The sequence below is a fragment of the Gasterosteus aculeatus genome, chromosome 20 (genome assembly GCF_964276395.1).
Source record: "Gasterosteus aculeatus chromosome 20, fGasAcu3.hap1.1, whole genome shotgun sequence".
Classification (NCBI taxonomy): domain Eukaryota; kingdom Metazoa; phylum Chordata; class Actinopteri; order Perciformes; family Gasterosteidae; genus Gasterosteus; species Gasterosteus aculeatus.
The window spans coordinates 13,931,431-13,949,748 of record NC_135707.1 but is presented as its reverse complement, the minus strand read 5'-3'; the positions used below and the strand labels follow the sequence as shown (position 1 = coordinate 13,949,748).

General features: G+C 41.5%; 2 protein-coding genes across 6 annotated transcripts in view; one reads left to right on the top strand and one right to left on the bottom strand.

Annotated features, from left to right (window-relative positions):
• The window catches only part of LOC120811217 (RNA-binding motif, single-stranded-interacting protein 3), an 89,491-nt gene extending 82,755 nt beyond the window's left edge, over positions 1-6,736 (top strand). For 2 of the 3 annotated variants that reach the window (XM_040166460.2, XM_078094166.1), the window contains 4 exons: positions 3,074-3,190; positions 3,452-3,538; positions 3,989-4,110; positions 4,503-6,736. In XM_040166460.2, the coding sequence (XP_040022394.1) occupies positions 3,074-3,190; positions 3,452-3,538; positions 3,989-4,110; positions 4,503-4,506 (330 nt within the window). In that variant the 3' untranslated portion in view covers positions 4,507-6,736. Of the gene's footprint in view, positions 1-3,073; positions 3,191-3,451; positions 3,539-3,988; positions 4,115-4,502 lie in introns of those variants that run through there. The other variant, XM_078094165.1, reaches the window with a different exon arrangement.
• Positions 6,737-6,911: 175 nt separating this feature from the next.
• entpd3 (ectonucleoside triphosphate diphosphohydrolase 3) lies at positions 6,912-15,728 on the bottom strand. Of its 3 annotated transcripts, XM_078094164.1 has the most exons (11): positions 15,548-15,686; positions 13,468-13,771; positions 12,967-13,104; positions 12,492-12,609; positions 11,998-12,157; positions 11,489-11,648; positions 11,187-11,420; positions 10,333-10,596; positions 10,142-10,252; positions 9,418-9,555; positions 6,912-8,687 (listed from the first exon to the last, which is right to left on the bottom strand). In XM_078094164.1, the coding sequence occupies exons 3-11, from the start codon at positions 13,099-13,101 to the stop codon at positions 8,499-8,501; spliced, it is 1,509 nt and encodes a 502-aa protein (XP_077950290.1). In that variant the 5' UTR covers positions 13,102-13,104; positions 13,468-13,771; positions 15,548-15,686; the 3' UTR covers positions 6,912-8,498. The 3 variants fall into 3 exon arrangements, with proteins under 3 accessions (XP_077950290.1, XP_040022392.2, XP_077950289.1); XM_040166458.2 differs by lacking the exon at positions 13,468-13,771 and having other exon boundaries at positions 15,548-15,728; XM_078094163.1 differs by lacking the exon at positions 15,548-15,686 and having other exon boundaries at positions 13,490-13,624.
• Between the last annotated feature and the right edge of the window lie 2,590 nt (positions 15,729-18,318).

Genomic DNA, 18,318 nt, shown 5'->3' with positions numbered 1-18,318 from the left:
TCCGTGAGAGAAAATAATCCCCTTCTCTAAATGTGTTTTCAATCAAGTGTCCCTTCTAATTGTTTGGTCGAGCCGCTTGATAAGGCCGCAAAAGACTCGGGGGAAGACGGAGCGACATAAGGAGCAAAAGACGGAATGAGGGACAGGAAGAAGAAAAAAGTAGCTGTAGAGAACATTTGACAGAGTGGGGACAGGAAGGTAGAAGCAGGCACAGGGAAAGGAGAGGACAGAATACGTTGAGAACAAAGAAAAGAAAACAACTGCTGCAGAGGCATGTCTGGGCTGTGCGCGCCTGCTCCCCAGTATTGTCTCGGCGTCGTCAAAATCCCCGTTAAGACAACAAAGGCGACGGCTAGTCATTGTGTTTCTTGGAACCAGAGGAATTAAAGCTGTGTCAGGGAGACGGACTCAGGGAGACGGGCTGAGAGAAACACAGCGGCTTAATTCTGTTCCCATCGTAGCAGAGGCTCCCTCACTGCTGGGCCTCAGTTAGTGACTGCTAACTTTGATTAATGTGCGACACAGTGAAGCTGTTGCACGCAATAACGCCTCTGCTAATCACTCAGTCACGCCATCTTCGTGACTCGCGGCATTCCGCGAGTCAATTTCATCTGTTTACAGAAAAAATGAAAAATGAAATGCATGAAAAAGAAGGGGAGGAGAAGAAAAGAGGAGGGATTGAGTGAGCAAGAGAAGGAGCGAGTTCAAAGTTTAGGCAGATTCTGTACTTTTCTCTCTGCCGTCCTCTCGGAAAAATATAACCGTCAACCTTGTGTTCTCGTGTATTGCCAACCCCAGAATAAACAATGTCCGATCCTTGAAAACATTAACACATACACAGCATCTAATTACACACTCGTCTTGCACCAACTACTTTCCCTGCGTGCAGGGACAGCAAGTTCAACCCTTCTACAGCTGTAAACCAGAGCAGACAATTAGTCTTTGCAGGTTTCCTTTTTGCTTAATGCAGCTTTCTTTCTGCGTGGAAGCTTGTTTCGAGACTGCGTGAACGAGAGAGAGCGAGCGAGCGAGGATGAGAAATGATTAAACGGGGGAATGTATTATGTAGATGGATGAAAATCCTGGTTAATAGCTGGATTCTGCCTGCTATCTACCGGCTGGAGCCGACGCTTTGTGTGGCTTCGTGGGCAGATTGTTGGATGCATCTGTGTACAGAAGCCTCTCTCTGTGTGTGTGTGTGTGTGTGTGTGTGTGTGTGTGTGTCATTCAGTGGTGAGGACGATGTTGACGGAGTGATCCTGATGGCTGGGCAGCTGTGTTCTTCAAACAGATTTCCCTTTGAACACAGCAGTCAGGAGGAAGAGCACTCAACACTGTTAACTGATCCGACGATTGTTGCCTGTACTGTCTGTACCGTGTGTGTGTGTGTGTGTGTGTGTCCCTCTGAAGCCTTCAGACACAAGGAACTTCCCTCACAGAGGTTTGCAACTATGAGCAACTCTGACAGCGCTTCACAATGCTAGAACTTCCATTACTGTTTGTGTTTTTACTTTGTCAGTGTGCTTGTGTTGTTCAAGCCTCCTCAGGAGACTCCACAGACACAGAGCTTTAAGAGCGACCGCCACATAACTGGGCCGGTGCCCAAAATACCTCCATTTAATACCTGTGTTCTTCTAACATCCCGTCTCAACATGCAGCTACAGAAGTGCCGACCGCTCTCTGTAGCGATGCTGACACACGTCCACGGATGCTGTCTGGGCTCACGGGAAGTGCAGTTAAACAGCTATCAGGAATGAACAGGCCTCTGCAGGGATGTTGCCAGGCCTCTCGGCACACAGTGTGAGGAGTCTCCTAATAAATACAGAGCTGCTGAAGCTATAGCTGAGCTGAACTGGAAGAGAAGAGCTCAGCGCATCAAGGTGTTAGCAGGCATCAAAGCCCTCCACGTTGGAGAGATTTACAGTAAGAGCCTTTCTGCTCCATTCAGACGCTCGCCCCGTCAGGCCTCCTGCCCCGCGAGCCGGCTGACTGGCTGCACTGCTGTCAAACCGTTTTTAGTCATCTAACTTGGTTGGAAGTCTTTCTATTATGAACGATTTACTTTTGAGGCTAGCTGTCTCAAAAAGCTCTTCTTTACTAGTATAGCATACGTAAACACCCCGTTCCCTTTGCAGTACACATGCATATCAAGTGTGACATTTTACTCTCATAATCCATGTCATCTAGTCTGGTGTCTAGTCTACGTTCTGGTTTGACTACAGCTTTTCAACCAGTTTAAAGGAGTAGTTCTACATTTTGCAAATACGCACATTTGCTTTCTTGCGCTCCTCCGCCACCCTAAGAGAATGTCCAAGAGCGCAGGTGGCCAAAAAACTCTCTCCAGGTTTACTGTGACATCTATGAAGAAACTTACTAACTTAAGTTAATAAATGCAAGACATTCCCCCTTCTCTTAACAACACACAGCAGAAAGGTGAATATAGGTAGATAGTATTTGCCACCGACGGGCTAACAAACCTTGCAGTGTCAGTGGCTGCTGAGCTCTTCTAAAGTCCTCCTCCTGCTGCTGAGATATTATACCAACACACCTTCTCAAGCCGTTAATAAATGTTTTGATGTCTTCCCGTCAGAGCGACTAACGTCCAGCCGCCATTGCATGCGCACCACAAGCACTCTAAAACGTCATTTTGCCCTCTACCCATTTTGGCTTCTGGGAGGCCGAGGAAGCTGTTGATCCTTTCCCGTGGATTTAGATGGATGCAATAGGATCAGGCCAACAAACAAACAAACAAAAATCCACATTCTTATTGCTGTCGTTTGTCTGCCGTGAGGCCGGCACAAAAGCCTCCTCTAGAGTAGGTTTCAGTACTCTATCGATGTGAAACACACTGGACTATCACGTAGATGTGGTTTGAGCCTGTTGCATAGGACTCATAGGGCTGTTAGTTATCATTTCAGGCAAATCTTAAAATTCAAAGTTTTGGTGTGTTCTATTGATTTATTTCTTCACCAAGACCAAACTTAAAACCTAAACTTCATAAACCCCTTATGTTGTTGCTTGTATAATACTTCTTGGCGATACAATAAAACAGTTGACCTTGTTCCTCCCTCAGGGAGCTGTGATCACCCCAGCAGCAGCTATAGAGCCCAGTTTGTCTCTCCACCCCTCCAGTGTGATGGCTCCTCTCACCCAGCAGATGAACCACATGTCTCTGGGCACCACAGGCACTGTGAGTCTCACGCTGTACCGCCTCCAAACCACCTCGCTCTACATTCATATGTCTGTGTGTGTGTGTGTTCATCTTTCCAGTTACACTATTCAATACCATTATTCAGAAAGATTTATATGATCGGCTGCATTTAAAACAATCTCACAGCAGAAACCGCTGATAGGTATTACAGCATAAATGTCAGAAAGTGCTTTCCGTCCAGAAGGTAAACGACAGTGTTTTTCATATGTTATAAGACTGTGCCCCTCCCTCTCTCTGTAGTACATGCCTGCTGCAGCAGCTGCTCCTATGCAAGGAACCTACATTCCCCAGTACACTGCAGTGCCTGCCTCTGCCATCACAATGGAAGTATGGACAAAGCTATTCTGGTTACTTCTTATATAAACTTAATACAACAGGTTGTGTGGGGTTTTACAGAATAACTTTACTTACTACATTGAGTTAGATTATTTTGTATTATGCCTCTGATGAATTAGATGCTTGTAAATTGAGCTGTGAGTTTGGGTAGTCATGCTACCATGAGAGGAAAACAAATGTAGCAAGCCCTTATTGCCGCTGAGGTAACTTGATTAAGTCAAAATTAGTTAGCATTTTGTAATTAAGGCTGATATTGCTACTAATCATACAAAATAAATGGAAACTTCAAAGGAGCTGTTATTTACTTCTTAAAACGAGCACTAGAACTGTAGTTGAACCTTTCCCTTCTAGTCAATACGAAGTGGAGTTTTGTACTTTGTGAACCTTTTGGATGCCGTGTGGAACAATATGGGATCGTTTCTGAATGGTTTGTGTTGTCAGGGTGTGGTGACAGACCCATCATCACAGACAGCTGCCTCCTCCCAGGACGCCAGCGGGCAGCAGCCTTTATCAGTGGAGAATACAGGAGATCATTCGACAGCCTACTCTTACCAGCAGTCTAAGTGAGTGTTGTATGTTGACTGCCAGGCTCGGTGTAAATATCACTGACTTGTTTTGCCTCAGGGTTGGAGAACAAGCTTTTGCTTGTTCTTCTGTCTGGTCACTCTGCGAGTTAACTCGGGACAGATTGAATTAAATATACTCAAGAACTCTGTTAACTGCTACTGTGCAAAGGGAATACTGCTGTTAAAATATCACTTTATTTGTTTTAAGTGTTTGCATTAATTAAACTGGGCAATACACTACTTTTGAATTCATTATTTGATTTTGCGATGAATCCTATTAATAATGTATTAATAAATGTATTTTGCAGATAGAAATATGAAGCCAATTGCGTTGTTTTGATCAAAACACGTGGACTTTTCTGCTCTTCTTGTTTTTCCGTGTCCTCTAGATAACGTGAAGGGTCAATCATTGCTGCGTTGCCTGGACGGAGGCGATGGAGACAAAGAAAGGATCAAAATGAAACCGGGACAAAAAAAAAGTGTTATGTGAAACATTGGGTGTGAATGCTTCCACTGTGCACAGGCACAACATAAAAGACAAAATGAAAAAAAATATATATTTCTTATCTGGTTGAGCCAAGAGAAATGATGGTTTGCTGAACTTGAGGACGCGGGAATCAAACGCAGTCTGCATCTTTGAGTCTATCATTTCTCACTGTGAGACTGGACTTGGCCACCGAAGGAAAAAGAGAAGACAGACTGAAATCTAAAGTCAACAACAACCAAGCTGTACAGAAAAAAAAAACATTTGAATGTGCAGGTAGATTTTCAGACTTTTTTTATCAAAAATGTAAGGAAGCAAAGTCTAGAAAAAAAAACAGGTTGTCTTCCTTTGATATTAAGCTACATTATTTTCATTATTTTTATTGTTTGAGTAGTTTTCTAGAATATCAATGTTTTCGTAAATCTTTATTGCCTTAATTTTCTCAAAATTTGGGAATAAAAGTTTCCATAGTGTTGAGTTATTTTAAAATAAGAATGGTTGAATGATTTGAGAAGTTCCGAGAATAAATCTAAAAAGCTATTTGTACAGGGAAAAAAAGGTTGTAATTGTATGAAGATGATTTTAAATTATGTGGTGCAGCTGATGTTGGTTGGTGGGAAAAATGTCTTTAATGCAACTTGTGGGAAGGATCAATCCATTGCTTCCTGGAAAATGCAGTTAAGTTTAATCATGGGATAAAAGTTCTGTTTCTTCATCACATTTGTATTTTCTGTTTGCATTCCTATAACCTATAAAAAGGGTTTAGCTTTGCCTGCTTTGCTTGTCTCACTGCAAAATGAAAAGTAAAAAAGGAACATTTCTGACAATGACACAAAGCAGAAATAAACGCTAGGTTTTTTAAATGTGCAAAAAGCAATAGTTTTAGTAAAACTGCTGACAGTTTCTTGAGTCTTTCTTAACCGTTGAACAAAAGCAGCCATCATGTGGCATATTTTATACCAAAGATGAAGAAACTAGTTAGTGAAGAGGTATTCCTCATGTTGCTTTTTTGTTATTTTCTTCACCTCTGAAATTAGATTGTTAGATTTTTATTGATTGTCATGCTGTTGAAGGAGCACATCCAGTAGGTCTTGAACAAAGAAGAGGGGGTGTTTTCTTTGTCAAGTTATCATACACAGTGACGATCTAAAGTGGCACTGTAACATCTGGATGTAACTTGGAACATTGGTGTGTACTTTTAAAATCCATGTACACACCCAACAACTCCCTCTTCAAGCTGCAGCAACAAATTACAAATAGCGTAACACTGCGATGCTGTGGCTCGCTGTGATGGCCCGACAAAATGTTCCTATTTTGAAAACGCATCATCTCAGTCCATAAGACAAAATGTTTCACGCCACTATCTCGCCAAACAAAAGCCATTTAGAATGGGAGCCGGGCGAGGATCTCTCTCCGAGGAAAGGCCATTTCTTTTGAAGAAAACCCATTTCAACTTGTATATTCCAAAAGGTTGAGGAGAGATGGTGTGCTTCTCTTTTTGTGTTGCCTTTTTGTTTGTCTTTCTCGAGAGTTGATTAAGACGTGTGAGCTGCTAGATACTTTTCATGAATGAGGCTTGAGGCGGTCTTGTGTTCAAAATGACAGCAATTGACGATTGGAAGCCAAGATACTGTAAAGACACCTAAACGTTATCCTTGACATCACAACTGCGAGAAGATGCGAGAATAATCATTTATTTTCCGGTCCTAGCTGGTAAAAGAATCTGCATTATTTGTAAGTTACAGGGCGTCACACCGCTAACGCTCCACCTACTCGACACTCCGCCAATGAAAGGAGGTTAATGGATACGTAGGAACAGACTGACACAGTTCAACCAAAATCAAGCAAATACAAACCTCTATAGGAAAATAAATTATTGAAAGAAAAGAACGTAGAGAAAGCGAGAACAAAAGTACTATTTATGAGATCTTTTTTGTACAGGTGTGTAAAAGAAGATGCAACAGAATTAACTTTGATGCTATTTTTTTATTTGCTTGTTCACATGCCTCCCATATCTTTCAAATTGTGATTCTGAGAGTGTCTGTAGAACCAGTGGATATTTCTGTAGTTTCAAATGTCTCTTTTCCTTTGTTTTCTTTTTAGACAAGTCTTTCAATAATAAAATGTTTTAAACAGTCACTACTCCTCTGGTACATTGTGCAGGTACAATGCAGTACCACTAGAGGGCGCTGCAGTACACGGGATGAGTAGCGGAGGCGATGTTACTGGAAGAATCCGCCTGTGTGTGTTTGATTGTAACAAGTCACCAGGGAATGCTGGAGATGCTCAGTGGACACAGAAGAAATCAGAGATATTCAGATTTAAACAAGAATATTTATTTTATGGTCTCTTTTGATCGATACATATTATTTAAAGAAGTAGTAACCAGTATTTAGTATTAAATGAAATAACATGTTCAGCTCAGTGAAAACCAATAAGGTGAACGGTGGAACCCGATCCCATAACGACAAAGGGTACCGTGGGTGTAGTATTCTATAGAGAGAATTGTTCTCAAAATAAGACCAGAACAGGTAGGGCATACCCTAAAACCCCAAATGAACCATGTGATGCATTAATAGTTTATATTGATTGAATACATCTCTCTCTCTCTCTCTCTCTACATATAAGCATATGAAAGCAAGAGAGATTTATCCAACTCCCTGTGATGGAACAACACAAGATTTGTGGTTAAAGGGAAACATAACTTAAAGAACTAACAATATTAATTGTAGATTGTATTTGGCTTGATTATTAGACGTATAGTAATATATAGCAAAATCAGGATGATACAATGGCACATAGCACATTCAATAAATTGTTAATGAGTTTCGTTCAGTAATAGAGATGTGTACTTTTTTTTTTTTTACAGTTTTTACAGTTTTACACTGTATATTATGCTGAAGGGGTCCTCAGCTTTTTAGATATGGTCTGTCATTTTTTAAATGTTTTGTTAATTAGTGTGCCATATCAACATTAAGGTTAACATTTAGTTTACATTTTGACACCACAACAAAGCGTAAATCTCGAATATGCCTTTTTTTTCATGTGCATAGCAACATAAAAAAAACTCTCATAATCAAGACTGTGTTATTATATATTGGGTAATGTTGCATGCGGTCTCCAATCCTCATCCGCTTTAGCCTCTTGACCTTCCTCCAATCTTTTTCATTAATAGTATCCTGACAAATTCTATACAAAGGTAATAAGTGCGAGCCAATCAGAGAGAGGGGGGGGTCACGTCCATCTATTGTAAACAACACGCTGTGCACTTGATGTTGACGGGGGGAAGAGGTCATTCTTCATGCAGGTGAGAGAGCACACCTGTGCACACAAACTAGACAGTGAGCCCCCTGGTAATGCTACCGCTTAAGAATAGTGGTACTTTTGCCAAATAAAATCTTTCCCCCGATACACAGCACGCAGTGTGTAACATAAAGTGGCCAAGGCAAAGTGCCATCCTGCCGTTTTTAAAGCAGAATCCATTGAGTGCAAATGACACGTATAATACAAAATGAATCACTGAATAGCCCGTTGTTGAAGGTCCGTGTGTCCATTCGTGCAGCATGTGAATGCAATTCCATTTTTAAATGACACAACGTGTGACAAGAATAAGCATTTATGGGTTCGTTACCTGTCAGTCATTCAAGCTCTCGTGTGTTGCCTGCTTTTATCTGCCCAAAAGTTATTTTTTTATTGGAGGTGTTTTTTTTATGTCTCCTGTCCCTCCAGATAAAAAATAGCTCAAAGACTTAAACCAGCAGGATATATTTGTTTTCAGTTTTCACAAACTATCATAATTAAAATTGACATCATTAAATGTCTTAAAAAATGAAGCTCCTCTGCGATAGCGTCTGCGCTCCCCCACCGCCTACAAAGCTTACAAAGCTTCTCTGCGTGACTCTCAGAAGCAAGTGCGAATGAGGATTATGAAAACGAAGACCCCCGTAATGATCGTTAGGGCTGAAAACAGAAAGACCAGGCCGGCAAAGACCGGGTCTGTCAGGGGCGGGATTACTTCCGCTTCAGATGGGATCATGTTCGACATACTCAGCATGTAGCCCAGACTCCAACCTATGTTGGTTTTCTCCACCTGCAGAGAAGACACAAGAAGAGGACACTGTATTCCCATGCTGTACATGGTATTTCTTCCAGTAGTGCATGCAGCTTCTACATCGCTGCTGTTGCTATACACATCGAGGGAAGTTGAGAATGTGAAAGACCTTGTGAGGAAATTGAACAATTGCAGCTCTGAGCAAAGATGTGTGTCTGTTTTGTAATTTCCTCCAAGGAGATCCATCCAACCAACTGACTCCCAAATACCCTGAAGGCACAAGTCAGCACACACAGCACACTACTGTTTGGCGGGAGGGACGGGAATTTGGGTGCAGCGCCAGCTGTGGTTAGGTCAAAAAGGGTAACCGCCATTACATTTGGAAAGTACAGCTTGTGTGGCTTTTTGATTTACTGTCTGTCTTTATGACTCGTGGGCTGATAAACTCTGTGTCACAGAACGGGAATCCCCTTCCGTCAAGGGAACTCCATTATGAAAGAGCCAGCGTGACCCGCGGGCCTCCCCGAGTAAAACATTGCCTGATTTTTAGTCCGTCCTCAACTTTTTGAATGCCCGGCAATCATCTTTGACCTCAACCCCCACTAGTTAAACCCCCTCGTCCCGGAGGAGGACGAGATGTTGACTGTTTCATTGTGTGAGGATCATCTTTCGCAAGACTACATGAACACTGAAAATAAAAAGAGTGGATGTGAATTGGCTCCGTAGCCATTTGAAGAACCACTGTTTGATCAAAATGAAGTCCTCTCACCTGTTTTTGGAAGTCAATGTTTTTCCAGGTGTCTTTGTCAAACTTGTATCCATCTGCCAGCATTGAGAATATGTAGTGACCGGCATAACAGTAAGTCCTCAGGTACTCATTTGAGATCCACGTCTTTTCTGCCTTCAGCTGAAAGAAAGACAGACAGACATGTGTACGCCGATTAGAAATAAGAAAAATACAAATGAATGAAGCCAAACTTTAAACAAAATATGAATGTTATAGATGAGGGGATGACAGAATATTTTATAATGAAGACTGCAACAAACTAATACTAAATACTAAGACTGTTTCCAATGAGATAATGTCATCCCTCTAGATGGATAACAGAGACATATCTGCTCAGATGTAGCAGACATATTGTTGAAGTTCTGATTACATGCCGTTTCCCATCGTGTTAAAGATCTATAGAATGAAAGAATTCTCTAGATATTTTCCCTAATTACTATAAAACACCATTCCTTCTAAAGAGAATTTTGTATTGTACGTGCAAAATCCCTCGCCTTTGAAGGAAATCTGAAACATCTTCATCTCTGTGAAAATACTGTGGAACGTGACCCTTAATGGAGTTCACTGCACCACTTGGTGGTTTCCTGTCCTTTCACATTCCTGCTGTACACACTTGTACCAAAATTGATTGATTTCGCTTCATAAATTGTCCTCCTCTTCCTGTCCGCGTTTTTACCATCGCAGTCTACCAATCGGAAGAACTTACCACCGTCCAATTTGTGTGGCACAGTTGCCTAACCGATGCGTTGAAATGATCAAGATCCGACCTCCCCTCAAACCCGAGCGCCCGGGCCGTAAAGAAGAAGCCTGCGTACGCCTGGGAGGAACCGGAGAGAGATATCGTCAGTTATTATCTGTTTTCTTTGTCCTTGTTCTATTTTCACGTGTCCACGTTACCATAAATTCTCCAGCGACGGGTGGCTGGCTGACCCCATCAAAGGAGCACTTGGCCGAGGAACAAGTTTTGAAATCAAAAATGGATTTCACGATGCTGCGGCACTTGTCTGAGTCGGAGGTTCCCACCATGAAGAGTTCTTGATCTGGGTTGTACTGGTTTGGCTTCTTTGTACACTCTGTGTCATAAATGGTGGAGGCCTTCCTGGTGACGTTGTAACCTTCAGGGTAGCACGGGTTGAGGATGTAGGATGGGTCAGAGGATTCCTGGAATGTTCGGAAAAAGGAGACAACGTCGGAAAATGATGATTGGAGGCCGAGGGGGAAATAAAACTACGAGAACGGTAAGTTGAGGTAAAGGCAATGTTACTTTTACATTTACAAACATGGTCTATCGTGAATTATGTTTACATTATACATTCAGAGACTCATTTTAGTACAGATCCTCATGTAAAGCAAACCTTTAGGCTAACATGTAATTCCTGGACCCTCCGTAACATATTCTCTCTGCATATTTCTACAGTAGCCGCTACGCTGCCAGAAATACGGCCTTTTCTACTGATTAGCGCAACAACATATACTGCTCAATCAATATTCTTAATGACATAATGCATTCTTCACTTCACTTGTCTCCCTTTTTGTCTTTTAGGGGGACAGCAGTGTTCACTAATCAATTCCTAATGGGGCCTTAATGGATGTTGGCCTGCACATGCATGCAAAAACAACATACACTCCCACTGCCACAACCACTTAAACATGCTCCCCACAGGAGGGGGGGGGAGACACCACTACCCTTATAGCATGTGAAATACACCAGCTTTCATTTCTTCTGAACAAGAGACAGACGAGATTGTTACCTTAACTATTTTGTCCAGAATCCTCTTCCCAGCCTCGTTTTTGCCGTAGCAGAGGAAACTGTGTGTGTAGACGTTGTACGGGTAACCGTACAGTTTGACACGCAAGAAGTCCGGTCCCTCTGAGTCCTCATCGTCCTGGACTGCGAAGGCGATCTGTGTCGATGCTCCACCGAGGTCCATTGACCCTACAGTCTTCTCCCCTTCCGGGTGTGCGTATTTGTTCCAAAGGTTTTTCTGCAAATATGATGGAAACGGTTAATAGGTGTTGACCTACACTAGATAGATTTACGACAGCATCTCACCTGCAGGAATTTTCCCTTGAGGTAGTTGACAGTGATCCAGCCGTACAGCCCTTCTTCCTGACCAGTAATGATGGAAGCATTTTGGAAGTTGAAAGGCAAAGTTTTCAGGTATTCACTGAGACTCGCCAGGATTTCATTGGACTTCTGTTCATCTTTCTCACTGAAGGTGAAGCGGAAAGAGGAGGAGACTTAGGGACCCTACTTCAAAGCGAGGGGGGCCGTTAGCAGTGACATGTGTCATATCATATCATGACACAAATGGTTCCATATTCATTTTAAAACACTTTTTCATCACTCTCTTGCTGAGAATCTGAGAACTAAACAGATCGATACAACTCTTGTGTCCTCCACGCTGGTTTTACGCTAGAGTGGAGGAAGTTAGGAGAAAAAAAAAAGAACGAGCGCTATGAAGAAATATAGTGCGTTAATGGTTTTTAAATTGGTCTCATCGTTCCGGTCCCTCTCCAACACTTCTTAAGTAACGGTGACTTATTTCAACACTTTCTTACTGTAGCAGTCTCATCCCAGCAGTGGCTCCCAGAAAGAGAAGTGTGGTTTTGTGTTTTTTAACAGGAATGGCTTGTGTGACGTTGACCATGCAGCTCTTGAATCCATTCCACGATTTGGTATCTTTCTCTTGGTCAACCTTCATCTCTGAGATACCAGCACCTGTGGGCACAAGGCAAAGATAAAAATGGACTTTGAGCACTGAAAACCAGTATTAAGCAAAGGTTGATGGAATATTTCCTTTGTTCAGTATGGATGGGCTTTAATGTTCCATTAACTAACCCTAACCCTGCATTCTAACGTTAGAATAACTAAATTCTATAAAATGCTGATTTTTTATTTCAAGTTGTGTCCTAAACATGTGTACTAAAATAGAATGACCTGCTTTTGATAAGTGGCACCGTCTGCCTTACACAAGGGACACACACCCCAAACAACAAGATTTAAGAGTTTAAAACTATTGTTCCTCACCAAGGCTGCAGATACAATGACTCACCAGACACTCGGCAGTTCATTATCTCCTTCACGACTCCCGTTTCGTTCTCCTTCTCTCCAGGCCACTGATACAGGTACACATTGGAACGCGATGAGCCGGAGTCTATCACTATGCCGTACTGCACAGAGGAGTAAAGAAAACAAAATGATTACGTCACATGTCTATTTAATGGCTGTTTTTACATGCATTAGTAAAATAAAATCCTTAGATTGTGCCGCTGATGAGGCGTAGAGCAGGTCATAAAGCCATTTAATTAAACTAAAGAGAGTCCTTTGCAACCCTAACTGACCGTTTCAAACGTATACACATCTCCAAGCTGACTGATAAAACACCCTTTTAACCCTGACAGCATTTTGAACCACACTCACAACTGGGAGTTTAAAGAGGGTGGAAGTATATGTTCGTAATCCTCTTCTGCTTTGTCAAAGTGAGAAAGGCATGAAGCTAAACAGAGCCTGCACATGCATGTGTTCACCTCAAAGTCGTACTCTGTGAGCGTCCAGGTGTCCTGGATGACAACAACAGCAACGAGGGCGGCAATACTGGCCAAAAGGAGAAGCAGCACTCCTGCTATGCGACATTTGTAGCCCATCTGCCGTTTAGAAGCCATTTCCTGTTGGCAAGAAATAGGTTTGGAAAAAGGAAACATTTCACTAAAAGCATTTAAGCTCTCAAAGGGACGGCACGTGAAGAGGTCTGAAAAGTGATGATGAGCAATAACAGCACACATTATTCATTTTAAAATGGAAAACTCATTGGCAGGCATTAATATGGATAAGTTAAGTTGTTGCATCACAGGGTTTAACAAACACATTAAATGCAAAGAAAACAGAATCCGGAAGGAAATGGTGGATCATGATGTCTGTCAGCATAGTTTTGGTCCCACAATTTGTTGTATAGTTTATTTAAACGTAATTTAGAAATAAATCATAACATTTGACATGAGATTGCTACCACAGTTAACTATTGAACAAACCTGCTGTGCACAGAAACCTTACAAAGTGTTAGGGTGGATGAGGACAAGATCCAAAAGCAGAACCGGGGACAAAGTCTTGCGGTCAACAAACGAAAATCTTTATTTCTTAAGGGGCTCGTGAGGAGAAGGTCGCGAGTGCAGGATCCAGAGCGAAGGCTGCGCAAGCGTGCTGGTGTGTGGCGTCGATGAGAAGTAATGATGCGACGAGGAGGCCTGGGAGACAGCAGGCTATAATTCGTGTCAGATTGCTGATTGGCTACAGGTGCGGGTAGTGAGAGCGCTCCTCTTGGTCGCCCCGCCCAGCCTGAAAACACAGCAGCGCCAGCCAGCACCCAGGATCAAAATATACAACACTAAATAAAGGCCCAAAAAATCATAATCACCACACAAAGAAGATCAATGGACTTTTGGTGCTTAATAGTTTTGAAGAAACTCTGATATTTAGAAGAAACACACCTGATGACGAGCTGCAGGAAATAGATTAAATGAGCCCGGTGTGCACACAAGGTCAACATTTCTCATAACAACTTGTTTTCTTAGCAGAATCATACATGCATTTCCCCTGTAGTCCTATAGACGCACAATGTGACTGCAATTGGGGTTCACGCGCAACCTCTGTAACATGAAACGCAGCTCTTTGCACCAAACGAAGCACACGATTGTGTATCAAGATCGATATTTACCTCAAAAACTAAGCGTAGCAATGTCATGTCATATCTTAGCTTAGGATGAAAATTCCATTTAAAACAGAATATATCTCTTCATTGAGTCAAAAGAAAGAAATGGATAAATATGTATGAGATTCATTTTTTCAACCTTATTTTGCCTTAACTGCAAAACTGTTTATCTGGTTTTAAGTTTCTATTAAAGCTTTCAAAATTTCCCCCATTTGCACAATGAGGAAACAGCTCAGCAGGTAACGTTTCTGGAGAACGTTCAGGTAAAAACATGCAGGTTAAAGCTGCCAGACAAGTTAAGATCACAACCTGGGGTCGTTTCAACAAGCTTCCCTCTGACATACTGTAGGAAACTGAATGTGGCTTAACTCTTCACTGCCACGTCTTTGACACATTTGGGGGATTTCTCTTGTCTCTGTCAACTTGTTACGTCAAAGGTTTACTGCATTGTGTGAGAAACAAAAGAAATACCAGTTTCCTACGTCTGTATTTCTACCATATATTTTTCACTTTTTTGTGCTTTTAATTAGATTTATTTAACCTGGTGTAACATCCATCAGCAATGAAATCATACATGTTAATGGTTGCTGTGTGTCTAATATACTTAAGCACCCAGCAATACTATTAATAGACTGTGTATCAGGTATATTAAACAATGTTTTTCGATAATATCAGTGACTCTGAGCGACTGTCCATAGTAATGCTGCAATCGCACTTCAATATGAACCAAATATTTCACATAACAACACTGTAATTTTCGTTTGATGTCAATGTGCACTTCACTACAACTAAAGATAAGGTAAATTTGTGAGTTTCCTTTTAACAAACATTGTTATTTATACCTCCATGAACCTCACAGATCAAGCTCAACTTGCATGACAGATTGCCGATCAAATAATATGACTAAAGTGGAAACGGAATCTCGTTTTTGTTGTGATATTTAATGTGATTTTGAACTTGCACGCCAATCGTACAATTATTACATTTTTAAAAGACCCACACTTATATTACCCTGTGCTTTTAATTGTTTGAATAACTTAACCCAAAGCATGTAAAAAATATATGTTTACTTATAAATATCATATATTACACTGCAGCAGCTGCCTATTCACTAATGCACAATTTACCCAATGCAACAAAAGTAGTTGTTTAGCTTAAAGTAAATTATATGCCATCCAAAGGATGCAGCAACTCTGCAAGTCCTGTGAGATTCAAAACTGACGTCACCGACGTTCCACCTACAATTTGTGTAGTTTGCTTGTACAGACAGGTCCTCATGAGGGTAAAGGAGGGAAATGTGGTTGAACTCATGGGTACGCCCATATCACAAAACACAGTAAATCATTTCACACAACGAAAAGACAGTTACTTGGTAAATAAATGCACATGCATGTTTTTCTTACCTTAAATAGCTGCTCTTTAGGTCCCAGTTGAGAGTTTCTTGAGATGCCTCTGAAGAAGGGATGAGGAAACCAAGCAGGAAACAGGGTAGCAGCAAAGGAAAGTAGTGGGCGAGAGAAAGGGGATGTGCTGGGTTTACCCTCAGGAGCAGGAGAGGTTGTACCCCAACAAAGCAGGGAGCGAGGGAGAGAGGAACATGGGAGGAGCAACGCACACAGACGCTTTTCACCACTCCCACCACACCAGTGAAACACAGCAACCGGCCCATTGGCAGAGACTTGATCCGTGCTCACTGTCTGTGTGTAAAGATTTAGCACAGATTTATGAAACAATGTGAGAAGAGAGAGGGGGATGCTGTGCTACGGTTAATTGATGTAATCAATAAGATAAAGTGCATTGTGGCTGAGTATCTGCTTCACTTCTTGTTACAAAGTCAGCTCTTATTTGATAGGCCTGATTTACAGTACAAGGTTTGATAAAAAGCTATGGATCAAGAACTCTCCCAACAATTAGGAACGTGTTGGTTCACACAGAGACAACTATGAGACAGTAAACGAACAAAGTACTGTAAAAAGTACGAAAGTCGGTTTGCTGTTACGCTTACAGAGACACTGTAAAGAGCTTAAATGCTTAGCTTAAATTATGTGAGTGTATTTGAATTTTCAGGCCTTGGATATTGTTTCATTTTTGGAAACATGAGAATTTCTGTGATTTGTCTGTTTGTCAGTACGACAACGGATTTGTTGTATGTATTTTTCATTACTATTTCACCATGCTGTTCGGTTACGCTTTTATCTGCAAAAATAAGTCCAAATGCAGGAAGTTGTCCAGTTCTCATCATTTTACATTGTTCTTCTGACTTCAAAAAGCCAGATGCTGTTTTCTGGAAAATGTCATCTTGTGGGTGGTCTTCTAGTATCCTGCTACAAAGAAAACAGTGATGGGGCAAGTGAAAGTGAATTACAAGTCTGATTCAATGCATGGTGAATAAAGATAACGCATTTTAAGCTGCCTAACGTGAGACCTGAAACCCACTAGTCTGAATGAACTGCACAGACAGCTCGCTAAATATTAGATTAGCTGCGAGAGAGGAAATAGAAGGCAGAGAGCTCCGACTCCTCTATACAGATTATGTACCAGAGGTAATTCTCTGCTAACCTTTTCAGCACTGAGGTGTGTCCACCCCAGGATTGTTTGAAATGTTCCATTCACATGGGTAAGGTGGCTTAAAATCTGGCAACACCAATGTAGGACATTCGTCTTGAAAAACATGTAGGTACCAGAAAGGCTGAAAGGAGTTGGAGATAAACAAGCGTGTCATGTTTTAGACACGCTGATATGACCACACTCCTGTGTTGCAGGGACTGCCAACCCTCAAAAACAGTCGTGGCCTGAACGCCAGTTAAATGGGACCTGCTTTCTAAAACCGGGTTCCATCGTGGTCACTTTCACCTTAAATATAATCAGGTATGTTTGTGACACAGATTGTGTGTCAGTTTGTATGAGCAGAGTCAATGGAAAGTCGTCATCAAAGGTGTTTTTTTCATGACCTTGGAATCATTTCTAGGTCTGTCCGGCAGTCACAGCCAAGCAATTATAAATATGTAAAACTTTTTTACTTACCGACGCATTAGTTACTCTACACAAACAGGTGTTATACCCTACTACCGCCTGCACTCATTGCCCCCTATGAATACAATTGTGGCCATATATGTATGAATAATTCTATGTTACAATTAAACTGCTTCATTTAATTACATCTCAGATAACTGTATTTATTTTAAATGAGCTAGTTTTGCCGCTGCTTAACGTTGCCTCACTACGTGCACTGGCAGTCAATCAAAAATTGGACATTCTTTCGTGTTGTTGATTTTAATAAAATATAAACTACAGTAGCTACTAAAAACTGAATTGCATAATAGTTTTCCCTACTCACTGTAAGGAAATAACAACAAAAACAGCACTTTTCCAGACTTCCCTGCTTTTGCTTTTGTTAAGAATTGAACTGGTGATAATTGCCCTTCTTAGCCACCAAGTGCATTTCCATCAGCCTCGTAACGATACATTAGGACCGTTGCCTCCTCATTGAGAATTACAAAGCTGCCTAGAGAAGTTTGCGGGAATTGTCTGTTGCTTATGTGGTGATTCATAAAATGCCGAAAAGCCACCCTTGATTCTCCGTGGCCGGCAAAGGAGGAAATGTTGTGGCCAGGTCGCGGCTAGATCAATGAGAGGAGGCAGAAAGACTTGTGCTTCGGTTTGTAATGTCTCTGTGAATGTTGGTTGTTATATTTTCATTTGGAGTCATGGTCAACATCTGCCTTTACCCTTTATGGTCAAATTATTTTCAAAGACTGCCTCTCAACCAAAACAGAAATGCAAAATTATTAGTTGGACATATTCTATAATACAAATCATAGTCTAATGAGGGTTTCGTAGCTTTTGGGGTTTAATCAGAAAACAAGATAGATCCACACTCAGACCCAACGCAAACCCAAACAGCCTGCTTTGCAATACTGATAGAAAAAGCATCCAGCAAAGTTAATGTGTGGGTTTCTAATGTGTGGGTGAGAGCACTTTAAAATCAAATCCCTCCATTTCGTCCCCCCCTTCCTCCCCTTAAGCCCAACCCAGTACTGTACAACACAGTCTTTATGGTAATGACGTAGCTTTTATACATAATATGACAAACAATCTCTCGCCACTGATAGAACACAGAGACATCCCCAGGAGAGATGAAACACAACCCCATATCTCTCGCATACTAAAGTTG

Coding starts and splice junctions, on each gene's coding strand:
- entpd3 (XM_040166458.2), bottom strand. CDS start 13,101: ATGGCTTCTAAACGGCAGATGGGCTACAAATGTCGCATAGCAGGAGTG. Junction 12,158..12,491: donor AATGAACTGCCGAGTGTCTG/GTGAGTCATTGT, acceptor TTGTGCCCACAG/GTGCTGGTATCTCAGAGATG. Junction 9,556..10,141: donor GCCACACAAATTGGACGGTG/GTAAGTTCTTCC, acceptor TCTTTCTTTCAG/CTGAAGGCAGAAAAGACGTG.